Raw genomic sequence first — 13,311 nt, 5'->3', positions numbered from 1 at the left:
AGGAGACTGACCCATACCTCCCCCCCCTTTCTGCCACACATGCACACACACGGACACTGTAGTGAGAATTCAATCTTTGCCTGCCTCACAGTCATCTGCAGAAATGCATTCACTCACCTTTCGCAGCAATGCCCCAAAACCTGCCAATAATCATCCACCAAGGTTGGGAGGAAATGCTGCAGGGGGAGGTGAGCGTCGCTCCCGTGGGCTGCTTCCAATTTGTGAGGGCCACCGTTATATTAGGGACAATAGAAAGGAGCTTCAATGGGTATTGTATGTCTATTGTATGTCTACGGCTAAATTTAGTAAAACACACATAAGATAGTAATTTTTAAAATTTTTTAAAAAAGCATTTCAAAGAGTTGTCCAAATAAGAGGCCAAGTGTGCTTGCTTCAAGATGGTTATTTATCACTCCTACTTGAAGTTTATGGTACAAAAGACAAAATTTTTTCAAACTATGTATGTTTCAAAATGAAAACATGATCAAAAGTCCGGTAGCTTAATGCTAATTTATCACGTGAAACACCATAAACGGGCTAATATAAATGAGCATAGACGTTAAAATTCTAAGCCATTGTTTAACCACAAACACCAAATTGATTCCCATAGTTTCAAACATCTCCTTAACCTTTTCCACACAAAGTCTGGAAAGTTGACCATGATCACAGCCAACAATTTAACACTTCACCTCTGGTGAATGCCAACATAAATTTGTTGATGTCCAGACTTCTTTTTTTATCCCCGGTCTTTACTCCTCATTATTATTCATTTGCATAATCCCTGTGACACAGTGATTAATAACTCCAGTGTGATTTGCATATCCATGCCTGAAAGGACAGACATTGGCAGTGCATAAAGTCCAGCAAGAAAACAAATAGTCCTGTGTGTTTTTAGCCGGATAATAGATCAGCGAGAGAAATCCAGATTGACTTTTCTTGGGCTAAAATCAGCGGCAATGCTTACTGTGCACTTTTGATTGCTCTTCTCCCTAAGTGTTTGGCCTATAATGAACACAGGAAGTCTGGGGAAATAGACTACTTTACCAGCATTTCCTTGTACAAACTATTGTATTGTTAAAAACAAATGTGTTGACATATACAAACACTATCACAAAGTATAACTCAACTCAGTTGTTACTCAGTTGAGTAACAAATTAATTTGAAGTGCAGCTTTTCGATTGAATATTATCTGAGTAGATAGGTGATTTAAATTCAAATTCTGATGAGTGCATATTATAAATACTGGATGAACAACTTCACCATATCGAGGTAGTGAATTGTTTAAAAAAATAAATAAATAGAATTGCTTCAAGAGTGACCCCTAGCGGATTAAAATAGGATTTTTCATGATTTTCATCCAATTCCCATTTCATTCAAAAATGTCATATTCCAGTCAAATATTTGCTTTCTCGGAATAGCATGAAGGTAGTCAATGAGATATTTTTTCTTATTATTATAGAGGTGGGCATTTCAAATAAATATTAGTTTTACCAATAATTGCAAGGATGTGCTGTTCTCTATTGTATGGGTTTGTGGCATTTGTGTTGGGTGACACACAAGCCCATCTTCATATCTACACAAACACACACAATTCCTCTCCGCCGCTGGGAAACCAAAGGCTGCAAATGACGAGGCTGCAATGAGGTAATGACATTTCCGCCTGCATAATGTGGCAAAAGTCATCTTCCTCCAGTCCCTGACAACAAACAACAGAGATATCAGGTCGCCATCACTGACAAGCTCTGTTCTAATCGCCAGGTAAAGCTTTCCCTGCAGCTCGGGACCCGAGCAGGCTAACAACTAAATAATTGAACAGGAGCAATATGTTGAGGAATGTCGGGGTGGAGGCTCAGTGAGAGAAAAGGGGGAGCGCAGGTGGATGTGGATTCTCCAAAATAATGTCTGCAGTGTTCTATGGTTAGCGAAACAGTCATCAAATTTTGCCAAATGGCTGATATTTACTGGTCTAGAAACATTGCACCTGATTCCCCAAAGGAGCCCCGAGACAAAAACAAATCTATCAGTTGCCAACACACTGTTTCTAATATTTTGGACCACTGTCTGTGCAGGTCTTCATGTTACCATGACAACAAATCAGGATTGTGGCATTTCTAGCTTGTCCCCACCAAATGAATGATGACATGCTATAGTCACGCCAAGTCCCGATTTGACCAAAAATGGTTGGCAATTGGAAAGGGAGGGACTTAGATGTGAACTGACCTCTGAGACTGTTCTCGATCCTGCTCAGGGAGAGGGATGGATGCTTCAAGTCAGAGACAGAGAGAGAGAGATGCTGTGAAGCATTAAAGCCACACTTGGCAAGTACCGCTGGGGCAGTCATCTGAAACAGATGCGGCCTCTTTATGCAGGTGAGAACACTGCCCTTTTGACACAAACAACACCACGGCGGTGTAAAGCTACATAGGAAAATAGAAAGGATGTTTTTTTTCCAAATTATTTGCCAATTTGTGGTAGCTTAGCACTAAAGAACTTTGTCGAAGTCAATTGAGGAGCTTTATTTGGCGAAAAGTAGTACTTCACTGCCTTGTAGTGGAATTTTGATGCTGGGAAACAATGTTGAAGTGAGTTGAGGATTTTCATGTCTGCAACCTTTATGCTTCATAAATAAACCTGTTTTCTTGATATTTCCCTGCAACATTTCTCTAACAATAACCATCATAGGAGGGATTGTGGTGGAGCCCTCAAGTGGTCTGTCACAGTAAGCAGGGGTGTCAAAGACTTGTCACTGCTGAGTGGTTGAAAGTATGAAAAATTCCCTCTCTGGGGATGAAGGTGGTGAAGAAAGAATGTGTGTGTTTTTAATGTGTGTGTTGGCCTTGACTCAGTGTAGCCTGTTGCATCAACCCTTGTCAATCCTCCAGACAATAGGGCTCCATCTACACAGCAGACAGATTTCACCTTCAAGGTTGATGGCTATATTTTTCAGCGTGACAAACCGTGCCAGGAGGAGATCAAAATCGTTGCTTTCGCGACGGAACGCTGACAGCTTCGTTTTACTCACTCAAAGGTATACGTCGGCTGATTATTTTGGATGGATTATCAGGAGGGGGTGATTTCACTAAAAGTCATTTCAGACAACAATGGATAAAAAAAAAAAAAAAAAATCCTGTTTTGAGCTATTCTCAAGGGATCACCGATTTGAAGCAAAAAAAAAAAAAAAACATCACGAAGAGTTCCACAAGCCGCTGAGTTTCAAAACCTGCTGGCAATACCGGCATAAAAAGTGTCCACTTGTGTGAAGCCCCCAGTAGTATCAAACAAGGGTTGTGCACCCTGAATTTCAACTTTGAATAATCAATTATGGTTGTTTGCCCTAAAAACTGAAATTAAATATTCAAAAGCTTAGAAGTGAGTGTCAACTAAAGCACAACAATCTGGGCAATGCACCGGCCAAGATGCCTGTTGAATGATAAAATGAATCCAGCAGAGAGGTTCACTCAGCCATTTCATTTTTCATACCTCCTGCGGTGATTATTCTTGATATAAGGATTAATATCCAATTCCAATCACAGGCTCAGGTGACTCTTTCATTATTAACTTTCCTACTGGATGTACAAACTCTTGGACCATTCCGGTTCAATGATTACTTTTGGCCTAGCAGGTGATAGCAAACTGCACTGCTATGTTTACTTAGATCATCGATTTCCCTGTTAATATTGAGGGAAGTGCTCCCACGGTATACTGCACGGCACGCTCTTCTATATGTTGTGCAAATCTTGTTCAAGAAGGAAGAAGTTCATATGGGCAACATACTGTGGAAAAAAACTTCTTTTGAATTGCGATTACTGCATAATCTGATGGAAAAGAAGTCATATCTTTTCTTGGCGCTCTTAAAACGACATCGGGCTTATGTGTTTTAAGCTAGCTTGTTCCTGTTGAGGGTTGCTGGGAACAGACTTCAGGTAGACAACACTCTGGTCACCAATCAATCACAAGGCACAAATTTCTAACTTCCAGATTTTGGTTGAACTCCAAATTGTATGACTTTTAAGGAAGTTTGACTAACTTGCAGTCGTAGAGCAAGTGGATGGCGCCAGTGGAAAGGAAACATCACAGATACGACGGAAAACACAAGATGACAAAAGCTATGTGACATGTCCTCAATAACATTCAAACAAGACTGAACGAAACCAGCCAACTCAATCGAAAAAAAAACCTGACGAGATAACGAGGCATATCTGGGAAAGACACGAGCGGCGGGGTTGACGAGAGCCTAACGAGTAGACATGACATGAAGAACTAACAGGGAACATGAAATAAAAGTGACACCAATCAAAACACAGATCATGGCTACCCACTGCCCAATTCTTTACAATTGTAATATCTTGCCGGTGCAAGGCGCAAACGGCGCAGGAACAGGGTGCAAACTGTAGCACGCGTACCGACTGCTGAGTGGGGTCCCAGTTGGGTGCTAGCTAATGATACGAGCTCATGGTAGATGGATAGCCGGTCTGCGTCTCACTTTAGAGGCGAAGGCCAGCTTGGCCATTTTAAAAGCACAACAGCGTCGCTGTAACACTGTTTGGCATGCTGCTCCGTGTCTGTGCGTTACTCACACAGAGTCACCCGGGGAATACTTCCTACCTCTACTGATCACTGGCCTGCACCTCGTGGCCCTGAGAAATCAACAGCCAGGATTTATAGATTTGTCTTAGATTGGCTGTCCCACATTTGTACCCCCATAAATACTTTTACAGCTTTGCTAATGCTACTGTGGGGAATAAACAAGGTTTGCTGTGGATGCGGGTGAGGATGAGAATTCGCCGACACCTCAGACAAGTCAAAACGGAAGCGGCCACTTGCATGGGGGATGAAGATCTCATCTCAATGCCAGTTCGGTTTTACATTGTGAGAGATAAAATACCTACTGGGAGTTATTTCCCTAAAAATAGTTAAAGAAAAATGCAACGTTGGATGATTAAATAAAGTGAATGACCTTGGACTTAATTCTTATCAAAGACACTTAGAATGAATTTTTGAAGCACATGACTTTCCTTCAGCATTAAATGCTACTCGTTCGGACAACTTCATTAAACTTGCAAGCTTTCAGCCAATGAAATATGCATCGTGAAGTCATCACTCTCTTCATCATGAATAAGTGTACCTTTGAATTGACACTTTTGCTCCACCGAGTGACTTTGACTATTGGGACGGAGGTTGGCAATGAGATGACGAAGCATTGTGTGTCTTCTGATGTTTGCGTAAAGTCATGGGTGAGTCATGTGTCAACTAGCGTTAAATATAGATGATAATTCAAAGAGCGCTCAAGTGTTCATGATTTGACCTGAGGTAGAACGAGTACCACCAAATCGTACCAGGTATCGAAATTTATCGATTAATTGATAACAAATTAGCAAATTATCTGCCACTTATTTCAATAAATCTTTCAACTAAAAACAGTCAAAATCTTCTTATTTCAGGATTTCAAAAGTAATATAACATCTGCTTTAAAACTGACCATCAATCTTTCATATAGTCTTATTGCTCATAAATTAACTGTTATGTTTCCTTTAATCAACAAATAATATTTTTTTTAAATACACAAATAAAATTCTTTCTGATGATTCGATTAATCGATAGAATGGAGTCTAAAAATATTCTATACTCTTTAGAACAGATTATAAATTGTTTCTACAATAAATTGGATACTTGTTTACAAAACTATTACCGTAGTAACCTGCATGAAGACCTCTTCAGAACGATTCCCTTAAATGTAGAGGTGCCACCATTTCCATAAAGATACTTTGGTAACCTCGTTAGATGGAAGACAAGTGAAATATTCTAATGATAAGCACAAATGCAACTCGGGTATGAAAAAGACAGAGCTAGCACACATCATATATCTTCATCTGAGTCTACTTATAAAAGGTTAGCGTTCATCTTGCTCAAATCTTACCTGATAAATGCCTCAGTAACTCAATATTTCCACTGCGGGGGTGCACATTTGTCATCGTTGGGATGGCGGGCAAAGTCGACCACAGATGGCACCCCAACTCTCCCCTCATGCAGGAGATAAGGGCTGCAGGTCAGAGCAGATGAGTGCATGTGATGGATGACCCTTTGGGTTTCGGATCTTAAATGCAAAAATTTAATATGCTAACGTTTTTCTGGTAGCTGCATTGAGATTCCTTTTATTTTGAAATACCCAAAAAATAGCTACATTAATTGGAATAGCTGCAGAATAGATCTTAAATGCTTTGAGAGAAAATTGTCCTCATGATATCAAAGTGCTTCCAGTGGTCAGTAAACAACAATAGTGGTCAGCCATCTAACATCTGAAACGACATCCCAAACTTTAATCGATCTCTGACTTACATGCTCCCAACTCCACTTTTTCGCATTACTCAGAGGACAACAATAATTTGATTTCCAAATCCTCTGATATGATGGTTGTTGAGGGGGAAAGTTCACTCTCAGAGGTTTACGCTCTGTAATAACGCCGGTGGGGCGAGAAGGATTGTGAAGGTGAGCTCAAGCGGTTGCGGCAATTTCCCACAGACTTCACTCTATTTGGTTTGTTTGCAGTCTTTTTTATTTATTTTTTTGAACCTGCGACTGCCAAGAGCCGACCATCTCGGTTTGAACGTTAGAGATGTTTGTGAATAATAAAAAGTACCCCATAACATGTCGATTATGTGACTTTGTGTGCGGAACAGAGACATGACCTCATTTTAATAAAAACAACTTTTATTAAATATAGATGAAGACGACCTCTGATGATCATCACCTGAAATCCAGCCAGACGAGGTAAAAATAAACAGTCAAACGGCATTTAAGTAACATTTAGTAAAAAAAAAAAAAAAAAGACTGAATTCACTGAATGCAGATGAAGAAAATAATAGCGCTCCGTCCTTGTAAATGTAGATCAACGTGCTTAAAAGGTCAATACGACACGTTTCACTGGTGCCACAAACAGAACTGCCCTCTTCTCTTTAGAATTATTTTTTTCTTTCTTTCTTTCTTTCTCCAAAGGATATGTTCAAATAAGGATACAAATGGTTCTGCTGGCCGACAAAATTCAAGCCTTGGCATCTTGAATAAATGGAAATTTAAAGGAAAACATGACAACGTGAACTCTGTCACAATTCAGGAAACAGAAAAAATAATAATACAATACTCCTTCCATTGATTGTTACAGGGGGTCCTCGGTTTACATTCCTAATTTTCTCCCTAAGTCTATCCCAAGGCAGTAGTAAAGTCACAATTATAATAAACAGTAGAATAAATACACTTCTGGGTCACAATTATAAAATAGTACAATGGCAGATATTGATTAGGTGGTATTGGAAGATGTGCCGCATGACAATGCATTTTTTTTGTTGCTAACTACTTAATTCATATAAACTTATAATACAATATTTTATTTATATATTGCATTTCACAACAGCTGCAACATACAACATAACAATTTTTAACATTACCCACCTGTAATGTTATCGTTGTTTTGGTCTTTTCTTGGCGTCGTTATTGTCTTGTTTTGGCCTGGCTGATCGAGCAAATTGCTGCAATTACAAGTTAAGGACGTTCAACATTAAAAAGAAGGTCAATGTTGATACTCGCACCGTAAAGCAATTTCTCTTCCAAGCAGACACCTTCGATAGTTTTCAAAGTTTACACGGAGGATGTTAAACTGTCCATTTATCTGCAGCACTGCAGAATACTACGGTAAAATTCACAATAGGGTGAATTGTCATTTTATTTTTCTTCATGTCAGAGTTAGCCGAGTTCACCAAAATGACATCCGTGAAATGACACGCTGACCACATTGTGTTCAAATGACATTATTTGCGAGCGCGTAACAAAAAGGATACCACCACGAGGGGTTTGTCGAAGAGAATAAAACCGTTGGTTTCCCGCAGGGCTTTTTCGGCGCTCTGCTCACTGGAAAGTCCGACAAAGGCCTGCCCTTTCATCCGGCCCTCTTTCATTAACACCACGTCGAACCTGGCGAAGGAACAGGAAGCAAGGGGACCATCATTAGCACCTGTGGTTGCCGAACACGCTTTGGGGGGTTAAAAAAAAAAATACACCGGTTTAGCACACTACACACAAAAAGTATGCATTAGAGAACCAATAGAGGCCTGGGAAATGGAAAAAATGAAAATAAGAAAAGTGTCGTTTTTAATGGTACTACAAAAAAAGGGCTAAAAAATATGGATGCAGGAAATGGAAAAACTTTCCATTTCCTTCTATTAAAAAAAAAAAAACTGCTTGCTGTACTCAAAACAACACTCGAGAGAGCCCTCAGACTCAGAAGTGATACTTTGCGATTGCAAACGAAATGATGCTATAAAGCTTGTGACCACCTACTGTTTGTGTATTTTTAGGGAGGGTGGGGGCTGGAACGGAGTGACAGATTACAAGTGTGAACACAACAAAAACTCAATTTGAGATCCCGGGTGGAATATTCATTTAAAAGTATGGCTGATGCTCCAACACGAACAAAAACATCCCTCCTGATCTGCGTGTCAGGCTGGATCTTTTTTTTTTCTTTTTCTTTTTTTTTTTTAAATAACATAGCACAGTCAGCATGCATTACCGGAATCTCCTGAGAGAAAGTGACAAATTACAAAAGTCAAAAATAGCTGATGAATGGGAGATAGAGTAAAAAAAGAGATGTTTCCGAGATTCGTTTCTTCAGCTGCCATTTTATAAAATCAGTTTGTTCTATCGCTGATAGAACAAAAAAAAAAAAAACCAAAAAACACTTACATGTTCCTTTCAGTTTCTGAGGAGGGATTAATGTATCTCCCGTAGATGTACTTGAGGTCCTGCAAGACCAACGGAAGGACAATAAATAACAACGAAAGCGGCTCTGATGCAGCGGAGCTAATTTCAGGATTGTTTTACTTTTGACATTCAACAATGCGGCAGCAATCTGACGACTTCAGCAAGAAACACGGCACATGGAAAAAGGCCGAGTGCCAGAAAAGAACCTACTTTCTCTTCCACTTGTTTTGCGATATTCTTCACGTACAGTCTGCAAGTCGGCTCACCGGGCTCGTAATTCTTAAACACCGACATCCTTTTTATCTCTGTTTTCAAGGAGGAAACAGTCAGCACCTTTGAGGTCATATCGGAGCGTACGTATTTGTCATCTCCTTGTTTACCGTCTTTTGAGAGACGTCCTTTTTCCAGCTCTTTTATTGAGATGACATCCGATGGGAGATCCTCCTCTTCATCACTGCGTTCTTCACATTCCTGGGACGACTGGATGCTGGGGTAGATCTTCCCAAATCCTTCAGCAGCCTCTGTTTTGTTGTTGAGGGTAACTTCGGTCACATCCATTTCGGAAGGACAAACAGGCACTGTTGAAAGAGTGAAAAATAAAACTACAAACAACTGAAGTTGAAATGACGTCAAGTTCCTCCTACCTTCGTCAGACTGCGTCCTACTTCCGTCCACCTTGGCCGCCACCTCTGAAACCGAGATGTGGAATTCGATTTTTTTTGTTCCAGCAGGGTTGGGCTGCTCAAACACGTCTGACGGCTGCATGGCTGGAGTGCTATGGACAGCAGAGATAATCACCATTTAAAAAAAAAAAAGAAGAAGCCGCAACCATGCACGAGCAGTTGTGTTGTACCTCTGAGAATCTACTTTGGGCACATAGAGGAGATCCTTGATCTTGGGTTTTCTCCTCTTCAAAGATGTTTTTGGTCTTAAGGGTCTCGTGCATGCTTGGTTGACCAGACCCATCAGACGAGCGATCCTGAAGCCAAGCCCCTTGTTTTAAAATCATGCTAACCATGCAATCATGTGAGCATTCCACTTCTCACCTCTCTTTGTCTTCATCATCACTTTCATACTCAGATTCTTCATCAGCTGACATCATCTCCTCATCTGGGAAAGGTGGGAGATCAGGAGGAAACGGGGGAGGCATGGGGATGGGTGGGGCGGTCGGAAGTTGCCCAAACTGCAAGAGACAATTTGTGCTTAGACTAAAAACGACATAACTATTGTTTAATGAAAAATAATCGACATTCAAAGGGCCTAATAAAAAATAAAAAAAAATCTCACTATTGGGGGTCTGGGAGTGACTGGTCCAAACGGACAGGGTAAATTCATTTTGTTCATCATATGCAGAACCTGTTAAAAAAAATATTAAAACAGTAAACAGCTGAGCTTTGGTTCATACAATACCTGCAACCAAAAAAAGAAAACAAACGGAAATTGCAGAGCTTTTGTGCTTTCGCCTTCCAAATGCATGGATCAAGGCGAAATTGAGGTGAGAAGTGTGAGAGGTGGTGGTGGTGGTGGTGGTGGTGGTGGTGGGGGGCTGATGCTCCCGCCACTGCTTCAACGCAAGAGCGCCACCATGATGCAAAAGCTGCTAACAGCAGCATTACAAATCCAGGCCACTCAAATGTTAAACCTATAACTCATGCTTCCCACTTATGGTTTATTATTAACATGCGCAAATTGGAATTGAGGAAAAAAAAAAAAGGTAACCGTTTGCTGGATGGTCTTTGAAGGAAATGGATGCAGTTCAAAGACCATTTTTTTTAATATATATATTTTCCTCGTCTCCCGGGGCGAAACATGCAGAGATGGATTTTGTTATAATGACAAATATTCACTCCAAATTTAAATCAGCATGCAAAAGAGCGTGCTGAATTTTTTTTATCTTTGCGTATTAAAGATTTCAAGTGGAAAAAATAAAAGTGTACTCACTTGAACATAAAACTTGGGCACACACAAAAGGGCATGTGTTATATTTGTCAGAACGCTACTGGAAGGGGGCGGGTACAAATACTTCAAAGATGGATTTGGTTGGTATTTCAATCTGTAATTGACAAAGAAAAGCAAAATATTAATATCACCTTTTATAGTAACTTGGATCCTACCAATAAAAATAAATCAATCTGATCTTTAAAGAAAATGTAATTCTGGCTTTCTGTTTTGTCATCTTTAAGAATTATATAAAATAATCAACCTGTATGTGCAACACTCACCCAAGATTTGGAGCAATGCCCGTCTCTATGAGAGGAACATTAGGCTGCTTTGCATCTGATTTGTTCTGCGCTTCCTTTTTAGTACTGACAAAAAAAAAGTTCAGATGTCACTAGAATATTAGCATAAATTTGCATATTTGTGGATACTAACCTGTCTGGCACAGGTGGATCCTTTAATACTGTCAGGTTATCTTGGCCTTTTGCAAACTCCACAATAAGTTTTCGATTGAGAATCTCGAGCTGATGGAGCCGGGTAAGAGCCTTGAACAGATGTTTGGAGACAGAGTGTAAGCGTATATACGGTAAAAATAAAAAGCAACATTAGTGTCAGCATTTGTTATTACAGGCTCACCTTTTCTGCAGCCTTTTCACTGGGAAAAGTTGCAAATGCTGTGTGTTTCTGTGGGGAGAATAGAACAGACACATCTGAGTAAGAAACTAACTCCAAGCTAACTCTGCATCTTTCTGTGAACCCACCATACTACCAAAGTTGGAGAAAACTCTGACAGACTGCGCTCCAAAATATTTGAGCAGGTCCTCTTTCTCATCCTCGCTCAGCTCGGCCGGTAAATGGCGGACCAACAGTGTCTTGCTTCCATGCTCTGCAGTTGAGTCCTCAGAAAAGTCCATTTTTCTGCAGGTAGATATAGATAGATAACAGATTTACAGAATACTGTAATATTATTGTCCGTATTGTAATGTATATTATATTTTTTTACATTTACATTATCCTTTGCATTTTGTCTTGTATTTCAGTTGTGTCCCTTGTCTCAAGGAATTGTGGGAGACTAACATTTAGACAAAGACGTTTGTGTAGTGTTGCTGTTTGTGTTTTGATCCATTTGACATTCAAGTGCTATGGTTAATTCAATGTTTTGCTGCATTTAGCACCTAAGAAAATGTGCATTCTTTTATTCTTTAAAATAAAAATAAGATATTTTGAACATTTGATTCAAGTATTCTCGTCATTGGTGCATGCAATTTACTTTCAATAGAAAGTGGTGCTTTTGAGTAGCATAATGACCTTTTGACCATTCCTTTGCAACTGCAAACACATTAAGTCACACGTACGTGTATAAATATATGTATAAACCCCATAATGGTGTTAAAAGCTCACCATGAGATGGTTGTCAACCTCGCTGGGCTCAGTCGTTCCGGTCTTTACTTCTTCTGACACAAAACGTGTGAATGGTAAGTAGTAAGCAGCACAGCGTCGACCCCGTTTTGCAGGAATGGAACTGCACTGCCGGGGTAAATATTCTGATTGCAATGAACTCGGAAAAGCAAATGTTCAATGCAAATATCAGAATTGAAATCTTGATAGTTTTTTTTTATGGATACCGAGTCTATGGTATATCGCCTTTGTCAATCCGAAAGAGCATCATGTTTGTAAACAATTCCATCCGGGATGTGTCCGGTTTGCGCATGCTCTGTTTTGACGTATAGGCGTAGTGACGTCACCGTAGACGCACTTTGGTCTATGACAGGAGAATTTGTTTTATAATTTAAAACTAAATTTTGTTGTATCCACAATAATAAAACATATCCTAAGTGATTTAACTCTGTAACAGAATATATAACAGAATGGTTTCTTGTCATTATTATGTGCAACATAAATTGCGAATTTGAATTAGAGTAATAAGAATAGCATTTATCATGGGGTCCAGGAATAAAGAATAAAATAGAGTAAACAATGAAATGATAGAAGCACAAAGTAATGCACCGATCTCCTGGCTTTTTATTCATGCTGCTGGTCGAAGAGATTGCCATTTTATGCAATTTAATATTTTTAACCACCAGGTGTCAACCTCAGCGCATGAAGTAGGAACAGAGCCTGAAGCTCCAGTGAGACTATTAAAGTTATTGCATGCGAAATAAAATACAAACAATCTCATCCAGTTAATTTGGTTCATGTATATAAGGGTTAAAAATCCCCCAATGGCAGCCAAATTTATGAATTTAAATTAGTCCATTCATTGCACATCAATTTAATTTATTATTGCTAATCCGGACTGCATAGCCTACAGTCATATTTAGGGCAACAATTGATTTAGTATCACTTATTGAGAATAGCAGGCCGATCTATGCTGCCTGAAGTCTTCTTCTTTCTATCACCAGCCCTCAGAAAAACTCCAACACTTCTCAAGATGCCTCCAAATTCCTGGCCAAATGAAGCCATTTCTTTGAGGAGCGACGCAAGGGCATTCCTCATCAGGGGGACACAATGCCCCCTTTCACCGTGAACTGACTCAGAAATTTCACAGGTGATGGGAGGAACCGTGGACACTAGATCCGCCTTCTTCTATCCAATGTGACGCATTGGAGGGAAGGGAAAGAT

The 13,311-nt window shown here is 39.8% G+C and overlaps 2 protein-coding genes across 3 annotated transcripts in view; both read right to left on the bottom strand.

The window, feature by feature from the left end:
• ntng1a (netrin g1a) overlaps positions 1-5,976 on the bottom strand; it is an 89,653-nt gene extending 83,677 nt beyond the window's left edge. The window contains exon 1 of the mRNA XM_085939102.1: positions 5,918-5,976. The gene's annotated coding sequence lies outside the window, so the exon portion shown is untranslated. The remainder of the gene's footprint in view (positions 1-5,917) is intronic.
• A 720-nt stretch (positions 5,977-6,696) lies between these two features.
• Positions 6,697-12,375, bottom strand: rnpc3 (RNA-binding region (RNP1, RRM) containing 3). 2 transcript variants are annotated; one of them, XM_085939142.1, is made up of 16 exons: positions 12,091-12,375; positions 11,451-11,607; positions 11,326-11,373; positions 11,125-11,234; positions 10,974-11,057; positions 10,693-10,804; positions 10,039-10,107; positions 9,798-9,934; positions 9,605-9,730; positions 9,396-9,526; positions 9,132-9,329; positions 8,962-9,056; positions 8,734-8,792; positions 7,833-7,965; positions 7,447-7,523; positions 6,697-6,748 (listed from the first exon to the last, which is right to left on the bottom strand). In XM_085939142.1, the coding sequence occupies exons 2-15, from the start codon at positions 11,601-11,603 to the stop codon at positions 7,455-7,457; spliced, it is 1,524 nt and encodes a 507-aa protein (XP_085795268.1). In that variant the 5' UTR covers positions 11,604-11,607; positions 12,091-12,375; the 3' UTR covers positions 6,697-6,748; positions 7,447-7,454. The 2 variants fall into 2 exon arrangements, with proteins under 2 accessions (XP_085795268.1, XP_085795267.1); XM_085939141.1 differs by having other exon boundaries at positions 6,713-7,053.
• Positions 12,376-13,311: the final 936 nt, after the last annotated feature.

The sequence above is a fragment of the Syngnathus leptorhynchus genome, chromosome 19 (genome assembly GCF_054491065.1).
Source record: "Syngnathus leptorhynchus isolate UIUO chromosome 19, UIUO_Slep, whole genome shotgun sequence".
NCBI classification, from domain to species: Eukaryota; Metazoa; Chordata; class Actinopteri; order Syngnathiformes; family Syngnathidae; genus Syngnathus; species Syngnathus leptorhynchus.
The sequence above is the reverse complement of the archived record's forward strand: the minus strand, read 5'-3'. Positions and strand labels throughout refer to the sequence as shown.

What these genes read in the sequence shown, in the direction of transcription:
- rnpc3 (XM_085939142.1), bottom strand. Translation starts at nt 11,603, where the DNA reads ATGGACTTTTCTGAGGACTCAACTGCAGAGCATGGAAGCAAGACACTG. An exon ending in GATCCACCTGTGCCAGACAG is followed by an intron (nt 11,058 to 11,124) that starts GTTAGTATCCAC and finishes TTTTTTTGTCAG; the next exon opens with TACTAAAAAGGAAGCGCAGA. An exon ending in TCACTCCCAGACCCCCAATA is followed by an intron (nt 9,935 to 10,038) that starts GTGAGATTTTTT and finishes TGTCTCTTGCAG; the next exon opens with TTTGGGCAACTTCCGACCGC.